General features: G+C 57.3%; 1 protein-coding gene across 2 annotated transcripts; it reads right to left on the bottom strand.

Annotated features, from left to right (window-relative positions):
• Window positions 1–1,300: 1,300 nt before the first annotated feature.
• Window positions 1,301–14,290, bottom strand: KLF15 (Kruppel like factor 15). Of its 2 annotated transcripts, none has more exons than XM_034658887.1 (3): window positions 14,080–14,290; window positions 8,608–9,708; window positions 1,301–1,469 (listed from the first exon to the last, which is right to left on the bottom strand). In XM_034658887.1, exons 2-3 carry the CDS (start codon window positions 9,681–9,683, stop codon window positions 1,301–1,303), a joined length of 1,245 nt encoding a protein of 414 aa, XP_034514778.1. In that variant the 5' UTR covers window positions 9,684–9,708; window positions 14,080–14,290. The 2 variants fall into 2 exon arrangements, with proteins under 2 accessions (XP_034514778.1, XP_034514779.1); XM_034658888.1 differs by lacking the exon at window positions 14,080–14,290 and adding an exon at window positions 10,748–12,019.
• Between the last annotated feature and the right edge of the window lie 50 nt (window positions 14,291–14,340).

Raw genomic sequence — 14,340 nt, 5'->3', positions numbered from 1 at the left:
GCCCTCCAGAAAACTGCAGAGAACAGAAACCCAGCAGCTGGCACGGAGATGGGGTCGCTTTGAGAAGCCTGCACTGGTGTGCCTGGGGCTGAATCCCAAAGGAGTCTTCATGTCCCTCTGGGTACAAATCAAGGTCCCCTAATTGCTGCAAACACAGACACAGAGACTCAGCCCTCAGAATCACCCCTATTTCCTGGCAAAGCAGAGGAAAACAGCACATGAATGCCATAAAGTTATTGAGTTCTTTTTTCTTTTTATTGGCAAAGTAAATATATTTTTATGAAGGACCAAAGAAAATATACATAATTGTAACATATGTACACCAGCTTTATAGATTTTTTAATTTCAAATTTACACAAATGTTGATATGTTATTAAAAGATAGTTTATGTAGATGTACCTATGTACAGCTTATTTACATACATTCATAGGATGTGAAATAAACCTGTCAAAACAAGCTAGTTCATTTGATATTAATTTCTAGACAAAATAAGGAATGCATTTCTAGATCAGGATTCGGAGGCTCTATCTAGTTCTCCTACACGCAATGCAGCCTGCTCCCCTCTCTTCCCCAAGGTGACCCTGGAGGCTGGTGTCTGGATTTGTCTGGAAACAGGATGAGGGGATGAGCCATGCTGGGTACAGATGCTCCGGGGCTAGCCTGCGTCTGTCTGCCTGCCCTGCACTTTAACTCAAACACATGCACTGTCAGGCCCCCAAAGAGGGGGCTTCTCAGCCTAATTCCTCATCTGCCCAGGGGCCAGGTTCTGCACCTCTGACTGCCCTGCTCATACCCTCTGGTAGTCAGGCTGAGCGGGAGATCTTGCACAAAGCCACCCTCACACCACAGTGCAGCCCTGGACTTCTGGCCTACTTCCTTCTTCCCAGCATGGCTCCCTCTGGGAACTGATATTTCAAAACTGCACATTTCTTCTTCTGAGCAAAAAAGTGCCAGCCTTGGCCCAGGCAGGGAGCCCAGTGGGAGAAGGTCCAGGCTCTCAGCGCCGCTGCAGCACAGGCCGGCCGCGGGAAGGCACGAAGGCAAGAAGGCAGGAAGGCCGGCCTGCAGCCCGGGTGCTGGGGGCCCAGCCCCCAGGGACGCGGGCGTGGCTCTAGGTCTTCCTAGGAAAGGCAGCGGGCTGGGGGCTCCGGGTTCCCGCCTCCCAGGCAAGCCCCCGTCTTCCTGCAACTCCCGGGCTTCAGAAAGTGGGTTGGCAACATTGTCATGTCCCTCTGAAGAGGCAAATAAATTATTGCTACAAAATAACGGGGCGGGGGAGGGGGCGGGAGCAGGCGGGTCCTCAGTTCACAGCGCGCACCGAGCGGCTGCTCCGGGGAAAGCGGTGCACCTTGATGTGCTTGGAAAGGTGGTCGCTCCGCGCAAACTTCTTCTCGCACACAGGACACTGGTAGGGCTTCACGCCCGAGTGCGAGCGCCGGTGCCGCGACAGCTCATCGGAGCGGGAGAACCTGTGGGACACGCACCACGGGCCACAGTCATTAGGGCCCGCCCCGCCAGGTGCCCACCCAGAAGGCAGGTGCAGGGCTCTACCGGGCCAGGCAGGCGCGGCCCCACCACTTCTCCGGCTCCTGAGTTACTTCTGAATCCACTAGTAAAAAGTCACCGTCCCCAGCCCTCCCTCCCCAGGGTGGCAAGAACTGTCAGTAAAAGGCTCGGCGGTGACACAGCGATCCGTTCTTGGGCATCTGGGCCTGCAAGCAGCTGGTAAATGCCCTGACGGGCTGTCAGACCCACCAGAGCCCAGGATTTACTCTCCACAGCTCCCTCCTACCCCCTTCCCCTCCCCCCCCACCAGTGGGATCACCCTGGCCCCCACTGCTGCTAGCTACACCTTATGCTGCCCCCTAGGTAGAATTTGGGGTTCTATGAAGGTCTGCATGAGGAAGCCCATCCAGAGGGGAAACCTGGGAGAGGTGTCTCTTTCCCCAGCACTGCAAGGAGCCCCTGGCTCTTCTCTTCATTACATCCAAGGCAGGGTCTGCAGACTTGAGCTCCCACCCCACTCCTGGTCACTGCTGGGTCCCCTAAGCTGTGACCAGACAAAACTACACCACTGAAAGGTACTTCTGAGAATTTAAATGGTTCACCTGCCACCACCCTCTTTTGGCCACAGCCTGCCTGGGAGCAAGTGCTCCCATAGCCCAGAGGCCACTGAGAAGGAGCAGCTGCTAATGTGAGAGCTAAGGATCCCAGCTGGGCCACAGGGCCCAGACCACGGGCACTGACTTCAGGCATTTGAAACTCCCCCCACCCCATGACCCTCGTCCTGACAATGAGATCCCACTCCCCAAACATACATACTGTCTTCCTCCATGCTCTACATACATTGACCCATCCTTGGTCCCTCTTGCCACGGGCCATTTGCATATATTGGTCCCTCCATCTGAAATGCTCTTGTCTCCCCTCTTCTTGCTCCCTCCCACCCATTCCTTAGAGCTCAGCTCAAATGTCACTTCCTCAAGAAAGCCCTCCAGGACTGCATCCTACTCTAGGCTCCCATGGCACAAAATGTGACTCTTTCCTGGCCCCACCGCTACTGTTAATTTTAAATTCACTTTCAACTTTTTGATGAATGTCAGTCTGTGCCATTAGACCATCAGCTCCATGTGGAAAGACGTGTGTGTCTCGTTCCCTGTGGTCCATTCCACAAGCAGCCCAGTGCCTAGCACATGGCAGGTGCCCAGTAAGTGCATTTACACGAAAGCATGGACACAGCAAGCACCCACGGGACGATGGAGGGCTATCACAGGGAATTCTTCTCAAGTCCCATTGCCTGCACACATACACACACGTGTGCACACCACACAACGCGTATGTACACACCGCTATATACATGCCACACACGTGCACATCCCAAACATGGATGCACTGCAGGCACACACGTGTCCACTCTACATGTGTGCTCAAGTACATGGTCACATCACATGTGGGGGCGTGCACATACATGACCATGTGTGCACACATGCACACACACGCACACACGTACCAGGTCCAGCAGCCCCTCCCTGAACCTGCGGCCACCCAGCAAGAGGTAGGTTAGCTGGAACAGCTGTCCCCAAACCAGCCAACGGGTAGCCTACCTCCTGCCTGACCTCTGGGTGGAGGCCTTCCTTAATCCCACAGCCTGCCAAGACCTAGAAGGAACATACCCTGGGGAAGGGTCAGCTGGGGAGTAGGAAGGCCTGAGCACCGGATAGGGCAGGCACTCAGCCCGGCTCAGCTACCTCTGGGGCCCAGGGCCTTGTCCTGAGAGAACAGCCAGTTTCTGCACTTGGAGGCTAGCACTACACTTTATTTCCCAGAGCACCAACCGAGGCTGGCACAGAGCAATGCTCTCAGCATATGTTTGGAATAATGGAAGCCTGACTGGCCCATTTGCCAGATCTGGAAATGGAGGCTCAGAGTGATGAGGGCCTGATCCAGCATCCCAGCATGATAGAGCAGGCAAGGCCAGAGCAAAGGTTCCGGCATAGGCTCCTTACCGTGCCTGCCCACTCTGGTGACTGCAGAGTGCCTGGCCTCCTCCACATTGCCTGGCTGGGCAGTGTCTGTCACTGGAGCCCTGAGCCAGTGAGGATGTGGCATCAATGCACCCTGCAGGTCAGAGCCTGGACCCCGCTCCCAGGCCAGGGCCACCTGCCCCCTGCAGGAGCTGAACACACAGCTTCAGAACAGGTGGGCCTGCCCAGGGCCGGGGCAAGCAGGAAGCCACAGAAACAGCGCCACCAGCAATAGTCTTTGCTGAGCCTTTCTGGGCACCAGGCACTGGCGTTATCTTGTCCCTTTCTGGCCAGGGAGCCAGGATCAGGCCCAGAGAACCGACAATACCACAGCAAGGGCTCAACAAGGACAAGGGGCTTGCCAGGGTCACACAGCCAGCGGGATGGTTGGCTCCTTTCAGGTCCCCACCCCACCGGGAGCCCTGCATAGTCCTGAGCAAGCTTGAGAACCATCTTGGGCCTGTTTCCTCACTCATCCAATGAAGACCTTGGCATTCCAGCCCACCTTCTGGGACTTGTCTCAGAGGCCAAAGGAGTTGACACAAATGTCACAGTGGCCCTCTCACTATGGGGACACTGAGGGAGGCCTGAGGCCTGCGAATAAGCTGTCCCTACCTGCAAGCTTCTTCCCTGCTGCCTTAGGGTCCTGTGACCTGAGGGGTCCATCCCTGGGAAGTGAGCCTCAGAACATTCCTACCTCACACCCTCACACACATTCTCCCAGACAGCAGCTATTGGAGGAGCCTGAAGGCCACACGGGGGGAGGGAGGCCACACGGTGGGAGGGAGGCCACGTGGCTAAGATGCACGCCTTACAGGCCGCCTACTGATCAGGTGACCTGGGCAAGTCACCAAGCTCTCTGAGGCTCAGTTTCCCCACCTGGAGACAGGGAAATGACAGATCTGCCCCACAGGACTGTGAGGATTGTAAAAGGCATTGAGTGTTTAGAACAGTGCTCAGCACATGGCAATTATTCAATGACTGTGAGCTCTGATTACCTGTAAGGAGCTCAGCGCAGCACCCGGTCCCTGTTGATGTCCAGGGGCACATGGGTCAGTACCATGATTCATGCTGCTGAGGTGCAGGAGAGGGAAGCAGCCCATAACGACAGCCCCGCAACTGGCACATACTGCACCTTTGTGCAAAGCGCCCCTTCCATCAGCCAGAAAGCCATTACTGTAGATAGTCAGGTCTCAAGGGCTGCAATGGGAACGGTGCTCCCTGGAGTGGTACAGTGCACAACCCGTCCAACAACACTTGGGGGCTCTGCCAAGTGAGGGGAAGAAGTTAGAGTATGCCTCGTTGAACAGGAGCAGCAGTGATACAGGGGCCAAGAGGGCAGGCCAGCAGCGGACCCCTGGGTCTGAATCCTGTCCTGCCACATCCTGGCTCTGGGGCCTCAGGCCTGCAACTGCCCTTTTCTGGGACTCCCATGTCCACTGGGGATGACCACAGTACCTGCCACAAAGGGCTGCTAAAAGTTATTAATATTCATATTAGCTGCGGAAGGAGGGTATTCTTTCTGGATGGAACGGCTTGGCCATTCCGGAACAGGACGTTCTGCTGCGGTGAACAAAGGAGGCCTGTGTCCGAGAGTGTAGCAAGGAAACTTCTAGGAAGGCAGGCAAACAGCCACTTCCCAGACAGTTAGATCGGGATAGGAAAAGTCTGGTTTGGGCCCCATCAAGGATGCCAGAACCACGTCCCAAGAGAGGAGGGGATAAGGAATACTGGGTTCAGGACCAAAAGCAGAAGGAAGTGGGGGCTGGTTACCCAGCAAATGATGACCTAGGCGGGGGCGGAGGGGGGGACACCATTCATTTCACAAAGGGGCACAGGATACAGTGCCAGGGCCAGAACCAGCCCAGCAGGATAGAGAGCAAACTGCTCACCAGGGCCACCAGGAAGAAAGGCAGCCTTGGGGGTGGTAATCTCCCCATAAGAGAAGGCAGGCAAGTACGCAGGGGTGCTGCCTGAAGATGAGCGGCAGTGGAGACCCTCCTTCCCACGACTGGAGCAGGCCGCCTCCCACGGGAGGTTTGCCCAGGGTGCTAGAGAGAGCTCCTGAGTCTGGGCAGAGGAGGTCAGGGAGGCAAATAGCCTGGGTTGAAGTCCTGACTCTGTTACTCACTAGCTGTGTGACCAAGAAGAACTTACTTAACTATTCTGTGCCTCAAATTCCTCCTCCATAAATGGGAACAACATCTTGATGCCTGCCTTGTGGACTCGCTTGGAGCATTAACTGAGTCACTTGGGAACATGCAGAGCATGCGTTAGGACCCACTGTCACTGCCACTGTTGTTGTTGGCTCTTTGCCCCTAGCCCAGAATCATGACACCTGAAAGAGCTGCTGGCCTCGTGGGGGAGAGAGGACACCCAGGCATTGTGGTACCAGGCACACAGGGAGAGAGGCTGAGGAAAAGGCCAGCCATGTAGCTGCAGGCGTCAAGTTTCCAGGAGGGAAAGGTATGTCCACCAGACCGCTGGTGGGTCAGGGGGGCTGAGGCACTTGCCTGAGGGCACACCCAGAGCCATGCTCACTAGCTCCAACCCTGTGGGCTCTCTGGGAAACGCAGATTGGTGCCTCCATGTCACGGAGCTGTTGTAAGGACTCAACAAGCTTATCTACGTGACATGTGCAGAACGAAGCAGGGACCTTCGCAAGACCAATTACCATTGCCATCCGGAGGAAAGTGTTGGAGACAGAGGGTGCAGAGAGGGTGCAGAGAGCGCACAGAGAGAGTGGGGGCCTGAGTGGGAGCCTGCACTGTGGAAGGGAGGTTGGCAAGCAGATCGTGCCAGAAAGAGAAGTTTGGAGAGGAATCTAAGTGTACCAAGGCACAGAAAAAGGCGAGAATAGCCTCAAAAGGCAATGAGTTCCTCATGGCAGGAAGTACACAAGCAAGGGTGGGGATTTGTGGAAGGTATTCCCGCTCTGAGAACCTTAGAGCAGTGCCCAGCATGGTCAGAAAATATGGCGCCTGTTATCATCACTACTACTGCTGTCCCGTCCAGACCAAGCTGCCCCAAAGCCGGTCTGTCCTCCTGCCCAACTACTACAAGGGCTCCCTCCACATACAAGGGACAGGCACATCTTGTGTACATCTCCAGGTGCTCAGGTTTCCTGAAGGCCAACCAGGGACCCTTGCATTCTCAGAGAAATAGCTCTCCCAAAGGGCTGGCACCTTCAGCTCCCTGTGCCTCCATCACCTATAACCCCACAAAGGCCAGACCCTATTCCAGGGGAACCTTGGGAGAAGCTGGGGAGGCCCTATGAAGGCCTAGGAGTGGCTGGAGGCAGGGATGTCTCCATGGTCAGCTCCACAGGGACCTTGCTATGCCAGGCACACACTAGCAAAGGTGAATCCCCTCCATGAATCCCACTCCCACTTGCTTGCACACCTCCTACAATGGGGAACTCATCACCTCCAGAGGCTACTGTGTTGGAGCTGAGATATGCCTCCCTAAGATGCACTCTGGGCTGAGGGTTCCATCTGCTCTCTGGGACAGCCCAGAGGAAGGCAGATCCCCTCCTCCTGGGGGAATGGGACAAGTGGTCAGCCTTCACCAAGGACCACACCCTTCCTCACCGTGGCCCTACCCAGCCTCATCCTGACTAGAGGGGCCACCCGCCAAGAGTCAGCAGTGGCCAGGGGACAGTGCCCAGGAAGGTGAGTCCATCATGAGTCAAACCAGTGCTCTGTACAGCCAGATGCCCAACCCCTCCACAGCCCTGCCCCCCACCAAGAAGAAAGTGCATCCAAGAGGAGTCCCTGTGAGTCTGGGGCACCTCCAAAATGGCACCCTTCTCAGACTCTGCCCTTGTATGAGTAACAGTACCACCAATGAGAAGGGGCAGGGTGCCCCTGCGCCCCAACCCTGGTAGGGAGCAGACCCTCCACTTCACCGATGAGGAAACTGAGGCTTGGCCGGGGGGACCTCCCCCAGGGCACACAGCAAGTTGAAGGCTGACCTAGGCTGAGGCTCCCCGCCATTGCCGCCAGCCACCCCCTACCCAGGGTGTCACAACACCCCTCCCTTCTACAGTTAAGCGCCTGCCTCTGGGGCCCCAGTGCGTCAGCATCTCCCCCAACCCCCAAGCTCTGACCATCAACACCGCATATCCACCGCCTTGCAAGTGGCCCCACGGGTGGTGCACCAGTCGCCCCAGGGCCCACAAGGCAGACTGTGGGAGAGCCCAGCTGTGGTACCCTGAGCACAGGAGCTCCTGGCTGCCTGCTTTTCAAGAAAAGGTGCACAAGCCCACCTGGAGGCCCATCCAGCTCTGTCACCCAATGGCTGCATAGCCCTGAGCAAGACCCCTGTCCTTTGAGAGCTGGTTCCCCTGCTGTACCACACAGAGTAGAGTCTGGAAGAACTCTTCCACCTTTACTTCAGCATCCCCCCACCCGGTCCTCCCCTCTTGGTTGTCCTTTGAAATTTACCAAATACTTTACCTTCAAGTACCCCAGGGGAGCAAGGACCAGGCCCAGCCCATGACTCCAAGAACATCTACAAGTGAAGCTGGTCCCTCTGGTTGGAACAGCAGCGTTTCCAGGATGTGACTTCTCTGATACAACCCTCTGGGCTGGAATCCCATTTATAAAGTGGCATGACCTCGGGCAAGTTACCTAGCTGGTCTGAGCGTGTTTGCCCAGCTGAAAGATGGCAGTAAGGGTAGTACTTACCCTTAGGGGTGCTGTGAGGCACAGAGGGGGCAGTGCACACATGGCCACAGCCCCCTCTGACACACAGGCCTTACTCCATCATTTTTAGCTGCCCTTGTAGCTAAGAAAAAAGCTGTTCTGCCAAGGCCCAGCTCATCACCCTCAGCATGAACCGCAGCAAGCCCTACTGGTCATTATGAAACTGGAGACCAGTTGCTTTCAGGCTCTAGCAATCACCAGGGACAAGGAAACCTCTGGGCAGCCATGCCCACTCTGGCCCTGCTCCCTGCCTGCCCCCCCGCCCCCCGGCCTTCCTAATCAGCCTTATCTAATGGTAAATCAGGCCTTGACGACACACCCAAGGAAGCAGAGATGAGCCAGCCGTGCTCAGTGCCCGGCCTGTCACCTGTCATACTGACCTCCAGCCGCAGCCCGGCCAGGTGCAGGCAAAGGGCTTCTCGCCTGTGTGCCGGCGCAAGTGGGCCTTGAGGTGGCTGCTTTTGGTGTACATCTTGCTGCAGCCCGGGAAAGTACATTTGTGCATTTTGATCAGTTCTGCTGCCGGATTCTTGGGGAACTTCTGGCCCATGAGTAGGCCGGTGGGGCCAGGCCCCAGGGGTCCCGACCCAATGGGCTTGGCAGCAATGGGCACAGGGGCGATACGCACGAACTTGGAGGACAGGTTCACATTGGAGGAGGGCACCACCTGGGGCACAAGTGCAAAGGTCTGACCCTGGATATTGACCAAAAGCTGGGCCACCTTGACACTTTCCGGGGCCTGCCTAGGGGAGACGGGCTCCGTGCCTGATTCCTGCTTCACCTGCACAGGCTGGATCTGCAGCAGCACGGGAATGGGGCCATCAGATGTGGGCCCCCCACCTGGGCTCTGGCTGCTGCCCGCACCGGCACTGCCCAGAGTGGGGGTGCAGCGTTCTCTCCCACTGGAGCCAGGATGGAGGTGGCCCCTGTGTGGCCCGGCTGAGAGCTGGCCACAGGCCTCTGAGTCCTTGCTGTTGCTCTCTGGGGCCTCCTTGACCCCCAGCTCCATGTTCTCCTCCAGAAACTCTTCAATCTCCTCCAGGGTGGGTTGGAAGGGCCTTGGGACATCATCGGGGTCTCCCACAGGAAATTCGGGGAAGCAGAAATGCTCCCCCTTCACAGGTGCTGGTGCCCTCCGCCAGGCCCCCCAAGCCATGGGGCCACTGCTGGCCCCAATGCCACCACCACCGCCACCGCCCAGTGTGGCCTGGGACAGCAGGAAGTCCAAGATACTGTCCTGGCCCTCGGCACCTGGGCCACCAGTGTAGCAGGAGCAGACAGCTTGTGAGTCCGGGCTGGCACAGGAGCAGAGGCTGGAGGCGTCACTGTCATCCTCCGAGAGGGGCGAGGGCAGCATGTGGTATGCCCGCCCACTGGCCAGCCTGTCGCCCAGATAACCAACTGGGCATTTCGGCGACGAGAAGTTCTCGTCCACTGGAAGCAAGTGGTCCACCATGCTGGCCTGGCCGTGCCGTTGGCGGCTGCAGAGAGGAACAAAGGAGGCTTGGTCAGGGGGATGGCATGCTCACCTGCCACCTCGTGGGCCTGTGCCCCCACCCCACTGCCAGCCCACAGTCTCCCATTGCCAAATGCCTGGATCCTGTCTCTATCCCATCCCATGGGAGAACTCTGTCTGCAAGAGTGTTTTCCAAAATTGCACCACCTGTTTGCAAAAGAGTGCTCTCCAAGCCCATTGCACAATCCAGGGTACTTTTGGTTTCAAACAGGTTTTCCAGAACAATTCAGGAAAGAACACCCATGTAAGTGTGAATGATTGAATGTGAGTGCATGTGAGCGAGAAAGTACGCACGGAGGCTGTCTGTTCCCTGAAACGGCCAAGGTTGGGGAACCTCATCCAGCTAATTGAAGTGGCTGCATTTCTGAGGACACCTGACATCAGCTCCATTCTTGTTGAGTCACTGGAAGGGGGTAGGAGAATGGCCATTTGCCCTCTGACCCCTGTGTTGTTGGGGCCTGGGTAGGGTTGCCAGATTGAGCAAATAAAACTACAGGCCACCCAATTAAATTTGATTTTCAGGTTTTAAAAAACTAGCAACTTGTAACATAAGTATATCCCAAATATTAAATGGGCCATGATTTAAAAATTACTTTATCTGATATTGAACCTTAACATGGCAGTCTATTTTAATCAGGGAAGTCTAATTTGTGGCAAAAAAAAAAAAAATTTAAAGACCCATATGCGCCTGTCCTCACAGGCTCTGTTTCCCCATCTGAAGGGGGGCAGCTCAACCACCCTCCCATTCTCAGACCCCTCCAGCCTCACCTGCCTCCTCTGTGAAATGGGAAAGGCAGGGACAGAACAAAATGCTCTCAATTGTACCCAGACACTTCACCACTGGGTGGACAGGACCCTGCCCCATGGTGATAACTCACGAGCACAAAAGTGGACCCAGGTCCCAGAGCACCTGCATGGCCACTACCTCATTTTGACTTCACAGCCGCCTAGTGGGTGGGATAGAAGATAAGATATCCTTGACCCTTAGCCCATGGAGCACTCACCACCTCAGGAAGGCCCAGCTAACTTCTGTCTCCCTACTAGACCATGAACTCCATGAGGGCAGGCTAGGCTGCTGGGTCTCCACTGTGTTCCCAGCTTCCGGCGTGCCCGCTGGTGCCCAGGAGGGTCTCAAAGAATATCAACAGAGAAGAGAGGGACATCTGCGTCCTCTGAAGGCCATGCTAGGTCCGGTGTCCAAGGAGAGTCAACAGTGTACGGCTGTAATAGGGCCACCTCTGTGGACTTTTGTCCCCGCCCAGTGACCAGTGAGGCTCGGGAAAAGGCAACATTCTACATCTGAAACCAGAGATTCTCTGCTGCCTGTCACCACTCTGCACCCACCCCTATGCTCTGTCTTGAGGACTACTCCTGGACCTGGCACACAGCACTACCCAAGAGTCAACAAGTCAACAAGCCTGGCCAGGGACAGAGACCTCTCAGGGCCAGCCAGGATCATCATCAGCTGTGCACTCCCCAAATCTCAGTTTCCCCATCTGTTCCAGGTCCCAGTGACCTCAGTTCCCCACTAATCCAGGAAGCTTCATGGAGCTCCAGGAAACTAAGGCAAGAGAGACGCCCTTGGCAAGTCTGCGCCTAGGGCAGTTTTACCAGGAGGACATTTGGCCCTTTAATTTAAATACTCATCTGAGGATTTAAAACTGGGAGTTTCAAAATACACACTAATCACCAAATCAGGTGTCAGAAGGAATGAAAGTGCCAGATAATGTGATGGGCAACAAGCCCACACGGGGCCCTAGGGCACGCCACCACCCCTTGCACCCACCCTCTGAGGAGGAGTTTCTGCTCCTCCCTCTGCAATTGAGCCGGGCAGCCTCAGGAAGGTGCCATAACCTCTCTGTGTCTGCGTCTTGGTCTGCTGGGTGCGGATGCTGCCAGTGGTGCCTAGTTCCCAGGTTGCTGAAAGAGCTCAGTGAGCTGACACAAGTTGAACACTTACTACAGGGCTGGCACATGCAGGTGTTGGTCAGTACCAGCCATTAGGATTAACCTCCAAATAGGTGAACACATGGTCTTTCTGTCTCCCTGCTGTGATCCTAAGGAATCAGGGGAGGGTCCAGCCTTCCTGGAACCTAGGAACAGGCCTTAACTGGCGGTAAGAGGCAGATCTGGCCATGTTCTTGCCCACTTAAAACTCTCCCCCGAAATATGATCACCAGCTGAATATTACATGATAGTAAGGAATTACTGTTAATATTTTTAAGTGTGATGATGGTATTATAGTTGATAACTGAGATATTCACAGATGAAATCGTATAAAAAGAAAGAGCAGGGGAAATAAGTCGTGTAGGGTAGGGTAGGAGAAATCCTCTATTAACTTTTCCAGGAAATGTGACCCGCTCTTCTCCCAGCAGCCCAGCATCTGGGCCTTGCCCATCTCTCCCAGGCCTTACCTCCACCTGCTGCACTCCACAATGGCTGTGCCCTCTCTGTGGGTCCCTCTTCCCCCAATGCTCCTAGTGGGAGTGCCTTATTTAGATCTCAGCTCTGAAGTCACTGCAGGGTGGGGGGGGGGGCCTCTCCTGACCACCCTCTGTCAAATCATCCCACATTGTATTCTTCCAGCAGTTGCTACCAGGGGGAAACTGTCTTTGTTATGTGTTTGTGTACTTTATTTTCTGTCTACCTCCCCACCAAAATACAAGCTGTTCTGACTATCCAGTCCACTGCTATCCCAGAGTCTAAAACAGGACCTGGCAGAATTTGCTGGTTGAGTGAGTGAGAGGTTCTTGGGGAAGTCAGGCAGGCAGTAGGGGCATGTGGATTCCACCAGGAATAGAATGGCCAGGGTCAGGCCGAAGAGTTTTAATGCAGGGCTGAGCAGCCTGGGCTGAACACTCAGACACCCAGAGCAAAGAAGGGGCTCTGGGGCTACCCCCAGCACTGGCATAGAAAAAGGGCCTGCCAGGGCTGGAGGCAGCCACCTCGGGCACTAAAACACAGCAGCACATGGCAGGGCCAGAAGCACAGCCCGCGTGCAGGGGGAGGGGACACACTGTTCCCGGCACCGGCCCCGGCCTACAGCCGGACTCCGCCCCCTCCCCCCCCCCCCCCCCCCCCCCCCCGCCCCCGCCNGCCAGGCCTGCTGTTTATCCTCCCGGGGACACAGCGGCTGCAGGAACAACATGTAATTGATAACAAGCCCAGCGCCGGCCAAGGGCTTGCCATTGGGTCAGCGTGCAAATCACGGGGGTGGCGGGTGGGGGCCGCCCTTCAAAATAAGAGTCTCTGCTCCCTGCGCCATCCGCAGGCCCCAAAGTCGCACAGGCCAGGCGTCCTCCCACCTGTAGGACGGTGGGGGCTCCCAGGAGCCACCCAGTCCTTGGGGGAAAGGTGATCTCAGGGACTAAAGCATTTGGGGATTTTTGTCAGCTCCCCAGGGACTGGGCGAGAAAACATCCCCTCTGCGTCCTGGGAAGGAGGGTGGTCCTTTGGGAATACCACGGTGGGGAGGAAAGAGGGAACCCGACAGACGGCCATGGTGGATGGGGGTGGCCTCTCCGCTGTCCCCCGCCACCACCCCCTGGCTACCGTTCTGCTCATGTTCAGTGGAAAGAACCAGGGGACTCTGCGTGGGTAGTAGGAGTAAGAGACGTGTGAACAGTGCGGGTGTGCGAGAAGGGGTGTGAGTTCATGTCGTGTGATCGTGCGTGTGCGGGGCGTGGTGCGCGGCAGCAGTGTGGCTGTGCCGGAGGATGTCCCCGACATACCCGCGCGTGGAGCTGGCGTGGGTGCCCGCGCGGGTGTGGGAAGGTGCGTGGGAAAGGAAGACATGGGGGAACCGCTCAGACCCCTCGGAAGAGCCCCGGAGCGCTGTCCGCTGAGCACCATGCCCTCGGCCCGCGCCCCCTCCCCCAAAGGCCACGGCTGCGGTGACCGACAGTAACCCCCCCACCACAGGCCACTCCGTCCCCCATCCCCAGCCCCTGACCGGCCAGCGAGTCTGCCTGTCCGCTCCTCTCGCCAGGCCCGGCCGGGTGCCCGCCATATGGGAGGGCCGGACCGCAAGGCGCGCAGGACTGGAGGGGCCAGACGCCGAGGCGGCGGCCCGGACCTGCGCGGGGAAAGTGCCTATGGGCAACTGGGGGTCACTCTCCCACGGGCTTGTCCGATCCCCGGCCCTGCGCGGGGGCTCATCCCGCTCCTCCGACATTTCCTCGGACACTCGCGCGGAGCTTGGGACAGCCGCGGGGGAACCGGGCCATAAGACCAGAGACCAGTTAGCGCTCCACTGCCCCACTCGGGTCCCAACCAGCCCCCTGGGCGCCCGGAGCCGCGTCCAAGCGGCGGTCCGGCCTCCCCAAGCCTCTCCCACCTGAACTTGGCGCACGCCCGGCTAGCGGCCAGGCCCCGGCGGTCCTGAGGCCCCGGGGGCTGGGCTGGGGGCGGCAGCCTGGCTCCCGGTCCGGAGGCGGCCGCGGGCCCAGCCGCGAGTCCTGCTTTGGTTCGCTCGCCCGCTGGCCCGCGGGTCGCTGCGGCGGAGCACTCGCCCGCCGCCGCTAGCTCGGCGCTCACTCCCCGCGGCTCACGTGACGCCGCGGGCGCCGCGAAGGCTCGCAGGAGGCTCGGCCCCGGG

Source organism: Ailuropoda melanoleuca, chromosome 4 (assembly GCF_002007445.2).
Source record: "Ailuropoda melanoleuca isolate Jingjing chromosome 4, ASM200744v2, whole genome shotgun sequence".
In the NCBI taxonomy this organism is placed as follows: domain Eukaryota; kingdom Metazoa; phylum Chordata; class Mammalia; order Carnivora; family Ursidae; genus Ailuropoda; species Ailuropoda melanoleuca.
The sequence above is the reverse complement of the archived record's forward strand: the minus strand, read 5'-3'. Positions and strand labels throughout refer to the sequence as shown.